The 10827-nt window shown below is 42.7% G+C and overlaps 1 protein-coding gene across 1 annotated transcript in view; it reads right to left on the reverse strand.

The window, feature by feature from the left end:
• The window catches only part of LOC103916637 (poly [ADP-ribose] polymerase 12-like), a 25258-nt gene extending 14659 nt beyond the window's left edge, over positions 1 to 10599 (reverse strand). Inside the window, exons 1-5 of the mRNA XM_009323659.1 lie at positions 10532 to 10599; positions 9407 to 9539; positions 3576 to 3828; positions 3409 to 3465; positions 1943 to 2044 (exon numbers count right to left, since the gene is read on the reverse strand). Coding sequence (XP_009321934.1) covers positions 1943 to 2044; positions 3409 to 3465; positions 3576 to 3828; positions 9407 to 9539; positions 10532 to 10599 — 613 coding nt within the window. The remainder of the gene's footprint in view (positions 1 to 1942; positions 2045 to 3408; positions 3466 to 3575; positions 3829 to 9406; positions 9540 to 10531) is intronic.
• Positions 10600 to 10827: the final 228 nt, after the last annotated feature.

A 10827-nucleotide genomic window follows, 5' to 3' on the forward strand; every position in this document is an offset into this window, starting at 1 on the left:
TCTTTCCCTTAGTGCCTTAGAGCTTGTGGGGTGGTTACCAAGGCCTGAATGTTTTTTTTAGGCCCAGCCCAACGAACGAGGCAGCATAAAGGACTGCAATACTCCACAGAACATCCCCCGAGAGAGACCCTACACTCACCCCTGAACAGTAGCACACTGCCCGGCTAACAAGACTGCTAGGCACTGTTGGAATTGTTGCTTTGCTTCTCAGAAAATGGGAAGCAGCAACTTTTAACTGCCTTGCATGCAAGACCTGCAGCAGTGCTATATACCCGTCACACAGGAAGAGGAAGACTTTTGGGGTTTTTTTTAAATCATCTGTGTTTTCGACGCACGTATGTCTGCATGTTTGAGTACAGACATGCTTAACACCCCTGCGTGAATGCATGCTGCTAGATACAGGCAGAGGCTGACCTCCAGGCCTTCCTGCTGGGGGAAGCTGATGTATACTCCACACCCGGGTATGGACCAAACCTCTTATTTACAACTTTTGAGCCAAACATGGCATGGCAAAGCACACTAACTCTCCAACCGTTATTTGAGTTTAGCTATTTGGTGGTCACAGTATAGCTGCTTTGAGCCTGACCTCCACAGCTAGCACACGGGTACACCATTCACATTATGCAGGTCCAAAAGGTCATAAACTTAAGCCTCAAGCTTGGTCCTAAAGAAGCAGAGAGTCTGAGAAATGTGATACAAGGCTGGAGTAGCCGCTGCACAGACAGAGCCAAAAAGAGTTTCACCATTCCTGACCCTTGATGTATCTGACCACAGAACATATGGAAACTAACCCCAGTTATGAAGACAACAGTGTCATTTACTCCTTTCTTCCTTCTTTTTGTTAACAGTGCACCCTGTTTTGAAAGCACCGTGCTTAAATTAACTTGAGAAGTTGTAGACAAAACCACACTTAGTCTCTCTTGGCCAGATTTCATTTCCGTGATCCATAAAATACCCATAAAAGAGATAATTTATTTTTTAAAGTACTGTCTCTCTTCAAAGTAATGGTCAAGAAGAGGTATTATCAAGCCCTGAAGTAACTTACTCATCTGCCTCTCAGAAAAGGAGCTTCTGATGGGAGAACTGCATCTTTACCAGAACACAAACCCACTACAGAAATGCTAAATGCACACAAACACCTCAGACCAGTTATCAGGCAACTTATTGTCCACATCCTAAGCAAAAGCAAACACAGTCTGCTAATTTAAGTGGATCTTTTACCAAGACCAGGAGGTCAGAAAAGGAGTAGTCCTTTAGAAAGTGAGTGGAGAAGTTCACTGAAAGAAAATCTCATGGTACCTCCTCATACCCCCAGGTTAGGCTCTTCCTTGGTTTCGGCGACTGTTCGGGGACAGCCCCCGAATACAATTGTTTATACTTACATTTTCCCCCAGACCCCTGTTATTGGCCACTGCCAGACAGATGATGGACTAGATTTATCTTCAGCTTAGCTGGTACAACTATTGTGTTTTCTTAAGGTGTTGTAACACCCTAGACCACTTTTTAAAGGACTTAATGGGGGAGAATATGGCTATTACATAGAATAAAGCAGGAATAAAGGATGACATATTGTTATCAGTTGTCAATGATGACAGCATAAGGCCGGCTCTTAAATTGATGTAATAGTTACAGAAAGTGTAACATTTAATACTTGAAGGGTTTTTGCCACAGAAACATAAGCAAAACCTGCCCCCATCAACAGGACTGAAATAGGCCATAGATGGATCATCTAGAGGAGAAAGGGTTTAAGTGTATCCACTTGACTTTCCTCTGATTACGTTTGTAGTTCTGACAGTGTTTATTAGTGACTTGGAAACAAAGCGAACGAGTGAGAAGGCACAATCGCCACTACCACTCCATATGCCACCACTAGTCTGAGCCATTGAGTGGGGAGTGCCTCTGCAGATGCTGCTCTCCAACGATTACTTTTTATAAAGCTTACCTTTATGTTTGCAGTACTTCCAGACATAGAACAGACATAGCTCCTCACATGTATCATCTTTGTTGTCCTTCGAATCTTTAGCAGAGGAATTGTCTTTTTTATCTACAGGAAAGAACACATCAGTCCTTATTTGCCCCACCAAAATACAACTCTAAGAGAAAGACACTGCAATTGGTATTTCATCCCAGAAATAACAAAGAGCTGACTGCAGTAGCCAAGTCAAGCACTTTCAGGATCTGACTATCCCCTGTACAGCCCACCGCATGAGTTAGGGCTTTGACTGACCCATACACCCCTACAATAGAAGGCGGCTCAGTGGAGATGGCCAAGGGCGATGTCATGAAGCTCAGAGTGACGCACAGCTGCAAAGAAGCTGACTTTGTCTCAACACAAAGGGGACCAGAGGGTGGCCTTGGTTGTAGATAAATGGCTATGTCAGCTGAGTAGATCAACTGGTGGTATAAGTGTTTCTCCCCGAGTTAGCCAGATCGGCATGGGGGGAGTGAGTATGGGGCTCAGCGCAACACAGCAGTATAAGACCCAAACAACTAACAAAAGAATTTTGAAGAGAGCAACAGGCTTGAGCTGGCTTCAACCCACATATTCCTTCCCAGAGATTGGGGACACCCAGCGTTGTGACGGCGAGCACATTACCAATGCGATTCCCGTTACAGATCTGTATATTGTGACTGAACTATGTATTGCAATGGCTATGTTTTGGTAAGCTTAACTTTTGTATTGTGTTTTCAATGTATTTTGCATCACTCCGCTACATCAGAAATGTCATTGTACTGGGCCTGGCTAGGACAGGGTTAATCTTCTTCATAGCAGCTCATATGATGTTGTGGTTTAGATTTTTGACCAAAGCAATGCTGATAACACACTGATGCCCTAGCTTTTGCTGAACAGTGTTTGCACAGCATCAAGGCCTTCTCCGTTTCTCACTCTGTCCCCCCAGCGAATAGACTGGGGAGTGCACAATAGGTTGGGAGGGGACACAGCCGGGCAGAGGACCCAAACTAACCAAAGAAATATACCATACCATATAACGTTATGCTCAGCAATAAAAGGGAAAAGAGGGAGTTTTAGGAGGGCTAGCCATCTTTTGCTCGGGAACCGGCTGGGCATCAGCCTGTCTGTGGGACGTGGTGAGTGATTCCGTTTGGCTCACTTGCTTTGCTTTGTTTTCTTCTTCCTTCTTCCACTTACCCTTTGCTTCCTCTTCCCCCCCCATCTTGATCCCCAAGTTTTCTTGCTTTTATTCTTTCTTTCCTCTTCCCCTGTCCCACTGGGGATCAAGGGGAAGTAAGCAAGTGGCTGTGTGGTCCCTAGCTGCCCACCAGGGTTAACCCACACCACCTGTGTAATATCAACTATCTTCAAATAAGTAAATTTGATATTAAACATTACACCTTCCATGCATGGAATATCTAAAAGAACCTGTTCAGAGAGTATTGGACTCTGACAGGCTTTAAAGCCTTTATTTTTTTCCAATAAATTTTCTCTTGGCTTGTAGTTGTGTACTGAAAGCACAGAAAGGATGATGGGGTTTAGCTGTGAGGTAAGGCAAGAACGGCTTCTACCTCTATCAAACTCAGAATCCTATTTAAACTCAATGTTTCTTACAACTTACTTCTCCCCTTCTTCAGTTCCTCGTTGAATTCCACATGTTTGTGATCATCTATAGCCTGGATGTTTGAAGCTATGTTCGCATCAATGCCTCCAGTTTCCAACACTCTCAATGAATGGGTATCCAAGAGATTATGGGACCTGTTGCATGGAACAAATCTACATTCCCCTTGGAGAAAGTGTCGACAAATATGAAGCTTGTTACATCTGTTTTGCTGGCTGCAGGTACCATTCTTTCTGTTGTAAAGCTGGCAGACCTAGAAGTGGGGAGGATTGATACAACATGAAATGGAAAAGCACATTAGAATCAGTAATTTTTTTCTTTGTTCTATAGGCATACAGCTTTAACTACAGAAAAACCGCGACTAAAAAGCATGTGTTCATTGTGACTTCTTTAATCCGGACAGGTTTCTTGCATGGAAGAGCAGGCATTTTCAGCTGACTTATGCATTTTCAGTTTTGAAGTTCTGCAGAGTTTTTTTTCCAAGAAAAAGAAAAGCCAATCCAACAAGCATTCATTTTTGGCACTCCTAAGCAAGACAGTTACATAACAACTGACTGTTTTAGTTATTCTATTAAAAAGCAAAACAAAAAAAAACAAACTCCAAAACAAAACCATAACATAGAACAAGTGTCTCCATAAAAACATATATACTGTGTCAAATGAGGTATTATTTCATGGAGCTGAAATTGCATTTGCACTTCCTGTTTGTAAAGCTTATTCTGCATCGAGGACTTGGGCATCTAAAAATGATAAGAATGCTTTGAGATCAGAGTACATATGGAAAAAGCAATGCCCTTCTTTATTCCTCTGCTCACCAAAAAGGAGATATGCAGTGAATTGGACCCAGGGAACAAGTCACACACCAAACACTCCTTCATTGCCCACCAAGCACCACAGCAACACTTCTGCTCCTGCAGCACAGAGAAGCAGCCCGTAACAAGAAAGCTGCTTTGAGGAGGACACGCAGCAGTCTGGCAGACAGCCCCAACATCACACCAGAACTGCCACAGATCTCCTCCCAACCCCTGTTCCAAGCAACAGAGACAGTTTTTATGCTGTGTTGCAACTGAATATATATAGATTTATATATCAACTAGGGAATTAGAGATTGCTGGGATGGCAGTGTTTAAAAGACTGAAAAATCAGGCCAGTTTCAACTGCAAAACAGTTCTTTACTGAATTCATATTCATTAACAATACCCATTGCCAAAGGCGAGTTCCTCATCGCCATCAGTCAGTATCATGTACAGAACAATGAGCCTTCACAAACTTACTCTAAATTAGGTGGGAGCATACAAAGCCATGGAACCGATGCAATTTCAGTGAGCACTGATGGCTACCATCCTTGACGGTTCTTAGCCTCTGAGGGAAGCAGAAACCAAAGGGGGTTGTCTTCCTTCTTCCCCATCTTCCCTCTGTCATTGTGGATGCTTTATGCTTTTCTATCCCTAACACCCCAAAGAACGCTCTCACTTGCTTTTGACATCTTATTTTTGGGATCTGGACTTGTTCTGGTTTTGCTTGCTCTACTGTATTATTCTGCCTCCATCACATACCCTTCCTGCCTGCTCTGCAGGATTTTAGTTTTACCAGGTATCTTGCAGATTTTACTTCCACATGTTTCCCTGCACCCTGTTTATGCAACTATATCACAACTTTCCATTTACCCCCTTGCAATTATGGCTATTATTTATATATTTAAGCTCAGCTGCATCACAAAATGCTATCAGCGGTGTTACAATCTGTTAGGTGCCCATGCAAGGTGCTGGCAGCAGGGGTGGCCTCTGTGAGAAGAAGCCAGGGGCTGCCCCATGCTGGGCACAGCTGGCTCCAACAGACCCACCACAGGACACAGCCGAGCCCATCAGCCAAGCTGGTGGCACCTCTGGGAAAACGTATTTAGGAAAGGGCAAAACGTCACATGGTACTGAGGGGGGTGGTGGGAAAAGTGTGAGAAACAGCCCTGCAGACACCAAGGTGAGAAGAAGGAAGGGGAGGAGGTGCTCCAGGTGCCCGAGCAGAGATTCCCCTGCAGGACCACCTACAGCTGGTTGCCCAGGACCACGTCCAGATGGCTTTTGAATATCTCCAAGGAGGGAGACTCCACAACCTCTCTGGGCAACCTGTGTCAGTGCTCAGTCACCCTCACAGTGAAAAAGCATTTCCTGATGTTCAGAGGGACCCTCCTGTGTTTCAGTTTGTACCCATCACCTCTGGTCCTGCCACTGGGCAACACTGAAAAAAGCCTGGCTCCGTCCTCTTTACACCCTCCCCTTCAGGTGTTTGTAAACATTGATGAGATCCCCTGAGCCTTCACTTCTCCAGGCTAAACAATCCCAGCTCTCTCAGCCTGTCCTCATGTGAGAGACGCTCCAGTCTGTCCATCATCTTAGTGGCTCTTCACTGAACTCCTTCCAGTAGCTCCATCACTCTCTTGTACTGAGAAAATAAATTTTGGAAAATTAATTTTGGACCTATTTTCAGCTAATGTAGTGGGTCACTGTGGAAGACATAATGAAGAGATAGTGACTTCTGGCAAATCTAGGCAGTTTACTTGTAGGCCTTGGTTGCAGAGGCCCCTACGTTATCATTAGTGACAGCCACATAATGGGAGCACATACCATGCCATTAGCATTAACTGCCTTTAACAATACAACCTGTAGTACTGTTTGTAAGAGCTTGTTCCTATAGAGATGCATAAGAGCATAATGCTGTCAGTGAACCTCAGTGTACCATCTAGAACATTCAGTTTTATATAGATAGAAGACCAATAGCTTCGGGTTTTTTTCCAGAAAAATACTATAAAGATGTGAAGAACAGCAAGGGTGCTGAACCTCACCACAGATGGGAATTCTGCACGGCAAGCCATCGTCCTACCAGAAAGGTCTGTCTGTTACTGTATTGTCATGGTTTCCACGACATCAGAAGGGACATATAAGATTTCTTCTCATTATAACCTTTAGTAGTAACTAACTATATTTATCTTAAGCATCATGTGCCTTTCTTAGTGAGATCCAAAAGTACCAGCACCTGCCAATGAAAAGCAATTATTCAGCTACTCCAGAATTTTGGGTAAGTCACTTCGTTTTTCTCTCCTTCATTTTCCCAACTTTGTCTGAGGGGAATGCGGAAAGGCTTATCATCTACAGAGCACGCTAAGATCTATGTATCAAGAACATATGCAAGTGCTAGGTAATGACAAACAGTCTTCTGGGAGATGCTTTGCGACTTCAGTCACTAAAGAACTCAAATCTTACACCACTGCCAAGGGATGGTCTTCCTCAGTTGAAGAACATTGCTCTATTTTGGGGGACCGATACCACTCAAAGTGTTACCTTCATCTAAAATGTACATGCCTCATCTGAGTGCCTACCTAACAAGAAAAATAAGTTAAGCCTTTAAATATGCAGCTTGTTTTTCCATCCCTCCAAGTGGGGATAACTGTTCAAGTTACTGAGCTGGAAACAAACAGTTAGTCCAACATTCACCAGAGACAGACAATCAAGCACAAACTAAGGACTGTGATACACACTTATACAGTAGTCCCTTGGTTCAAAGGAGTAATACAGTTCGCTGGATGTTTCTAGAAAAACTTAAAATCACTGCTTTCTTAATAGGTCTTTCCCCAACCCAATCTTTCCCCCTTAACTTCGATATCCTCTCCTTTCTAGGAACTTTCTCCTCCAGGAATACTGCTAATCAAAACCAGAAGTGGAGAGCACAGTTTGTCACGCAGCCTGAAGCTGGTAGTAGAACTACCAAAAAAAGAATAAGGCTTATGTCAGACACTGGTTTTGGGGGCCAGAGCATAGGAATTGCTTTCGTGCTTGCCTCTTCCTGCTCAAGAGAGTAGGGAAAAAAAAAGCAGCTAAAATACAAAATCGGGTAAAAGCTGAGAGAGTACTAAAAATACAAACATTTTGCATGGAGCATCCATTACACAAAATATCACTTCAGGGTAGCGGACAAACCAGCCACTTAAGTTACAAAGTGAAACTCCCAGAGATTCAAAGACACTGAATCGGTTGAGGGCAATTTTATAGAGCATCTAGAGGAAAATGCATTAAAAGATGATGTTAGTATGCCAGACAAAATTTTTACATGGGAGCATCGGAATAAACTACCAAACCAGAACAAAGTGCTGCCTCAGCAAAACAGGGAATCCACTAATTAGCTAAATCAAGAAAGCTCACTGCCCCTTGCATTTGCAAGAAAAAAAAAAAAAAAAAAAAAAAAAAAAAAAAGGAGAGCCAGAGAGAAGATGAGGGAAAGTGTAAAAACCCCTGATTTTGGGGTGCTGTTGTATTTTTCTTACCCTGCACCCCAGTTCAGGTCACAGAAGACCAAAGTTTCCTCTTGCTCGAGAGCTTCATACATGCCATTTGTCAGCACACACAGAGTCAGTCAGCATTTCTAAGCAAGAAACAGCCAAATTGGCTTTCACATCCCTCCCTCCAGCTCTCAGGTTTATGAATGGCCTGCATCAATCACCGTTTTCCATTGTTTCTGCTATTTTACTCCATAATAGAAGTTAAGGTGCTCAATTAGAAGTAATTAACGATGCCTGCCAGTGGCGAGGGCTGAACAGATCTATAGATAAGAGCTTAACAGTAATACTGATCAATGATGGTTGCTACTATCTGCTCATTAATGGGAGTAATTAAACAAGAACCACTTAAGTTTTAGATGCCGCTGAGCAGGACAAAGATATTACTAACCCTCATTGCTCATCACCACCATGCTCCTTGACTCTGCCAGCACAACATATTTTAAAATACTACCAAAAAAAAAAAAAAATCTATTTTGTCAAAGCCCAGCACTATCACAGCAGGGAATAAGAAAACAAGAGAACTGTTATGCCAACAGATCTGTGGAGATTATAACCTCCAAAAGACAAGGGTAACAGGAAGTACTCTGGTAATTTCCTAACCAGGAACAGCTGTAGCCAGAACAGGATATTCTTGGCTTTGAAACAGCCATACCTTGAAGATAGCACTGTCCTTATACACGCATGCAGAACCAGAATGGATTGTTCAGCCAAATTTAACAAAAATCAATGACTTGCATACAAACCGGACAAAGGTTGCTCCGTAGAAAAATAGTGTACAAAAACTCAGTGCGCTTTGGAAGGGGCAGATTTTACACAAAACTGACTGCAGTCATTTGGTCATTTTCTCATAGATCTTTCTCACTCCCCTAATACCCTCAAGCACCAAACTGTTCAGGCCTACACAGGCTGGAAAATGAAAGGGGCCCTCGCTTCCTAGTCTCCATCATCTCTTGGTGGTTTTGGGTCAGGCCTTTTATCCTGTAAGTGTGTACAACTATTGCGATCTTTCACCTCCATCTTGCTTACCTCGCCGTCTGTAAACCTCTGGTGAAGTTGCTGACTTTTTTTGTTTGCTTGTTTTGAGTAACTTTATGGCTATCCTATTGGGATTACAGGAAAGGCACGCAAAACAGGCTGTAGTCTTGCTGCCTGCTTCCTGCTGTCAGACCTTCTGCTGACAAGTCATAGATGACATGGCCTTACCAAGGTGCAAGCCTTCTGGTATTTATGTAAGCAACGCACTCCTCAGTGTTTAACAGTTTTATTGCTGGGGTTTTGTTTTGGTTATAAGTACAGGGCCCTTTTACAACCCTTGCTCCATATTGTTTCTTCTGGTGCTTTCACACACAGTCATTCCCACTCATACTTCATTCAGACTAATCTTGATATTTCTGTTACATATCTTAGCAGCTTGAAATTGAGATCATACCTCCACCTTCTCTCTTGCCCTCTCCCATTCCTAATTAACAAAAGCTTCTCGTAAGAGATCAGTACTACTCACATCAGGGAGGAGGAAAGGATCATTTTGGAGAAGCAGTACCCGCAGCTCATTCTCATTGAGGCCAGACAGCTCATGAGTCTTTAGAACTTTTTTGTTCTCAGCGTTGATGATGTTGTGAGAGTACTTACAAGATCTGCAAGAAAATACACAGAAATATCAATGTTTACTTTTTCAGTCAAGTTGATTTAAAGAGAACCTCAGATAACGTTGAGCTTGGGAAAAGTCATGGAGAGAAAGGCAGTCTGGCAAAAGTCCCTGTGAACATTTAGATGGTCTTTGTAATTAGCTACAGAATGGACCAAACAGCATAGTAACTCTGTGAAATACATTAGCATTATTATCCCCATTTTAAACACCGATGTGGCCAGACCACTTCTAAGAAAGCTAGCAGCACAGATTTGAAGGTAAGTCTGTCTACCCCACACTTTCTTCCACTCCGGCAAGAGGCAAGTTAAGTCACACCATCTGAACAGCTGGAGGGAAAGCTAATTTTAGAGGAATACATCAACAACGGTAGAAGTTGCAACACCCTCGATTTTATAAACATAAAAGGTTGTTGTCCCAGGGATGGCACGTAAACAAAGATGCAAAAGTCTGAGAGTGCAAAACAAAGAAATAATGAAGCTGAAAACAACACAATTTGTTATCTTTGCTGGCTGGGAAGTTAAAAAAATTCCAAGAAAGTTCATTAACTTCTGAGTTTTGGATAAAGAAGCGATTAAAGGAGAATAACGAAGATGCTGGTGCCACTTACTAACACAAGAGAAACGTCTGAAGTGAGTATGAACTACAGAGAGAGAAAGATTGCCTTTTTTCTGCATCTATTTGAAAAGATACTGCAAATCAATAATAAGAGGATAAACATAGTCAACCTGTGCATTAATTCAATACAGTAAAATCCAGCTTCCTTATGTCTTGCTCTTCAAAAGCATGATTTGATACAACCTTAAGACTAGACATACTCAACCAATAAAAGTACCTGTTAATCTATCAGACTCAAGCCTCTGTTCCCTTTATCCTTTTAGCTTCTAGTTAACTCCTGAAACTCTCCTCGTGAAAGCTGTGTCTGATCCAATCCTTATGTACAGACCCTTCTGTAGACGTTTCAACCCTGACCTCCGCTACCTGCTGGACACATTGCTTTGTAAGCAAATAAACAAGAATGCAAAGTCTGAAGGGCAGAAGTACGCCATCTTTGGTCCTGAGAAACGATCTTCTAAGGATACTAGATTCTGTAGACAATTAATGGCTAGGAAGGTAGGAGAGCTACAGAGTATTCGAGGTGGGAGCCATCACCAGCGCTCCTCCACAGTTAACTACAGATTTCCTCTGACAGTCACACAGTGATCTACATCACTTGAGTACATATTTCGAAGTCAAAGGCTGAAACAGTCCATAAATACAGCTGAGTTTAATAACAC

The sequence above is a fragment of the Pygoscelis adeliae genome, unplaced genomic scaffold (genome assembly GCF_000699105.1).
Source record: "Pygoscelis adeliae isolate BGI_AS28 unplaced genomic scaffold, ASM69910v1 Scaffold215, whole genome shotgun sequence".
Lineage (NCBI taxonomy): Eukaryota > Metazoa > Chordata > Aves > Sphenisciformes > Spheniscidae > Pygoscelis > Pygoscelis adeliae.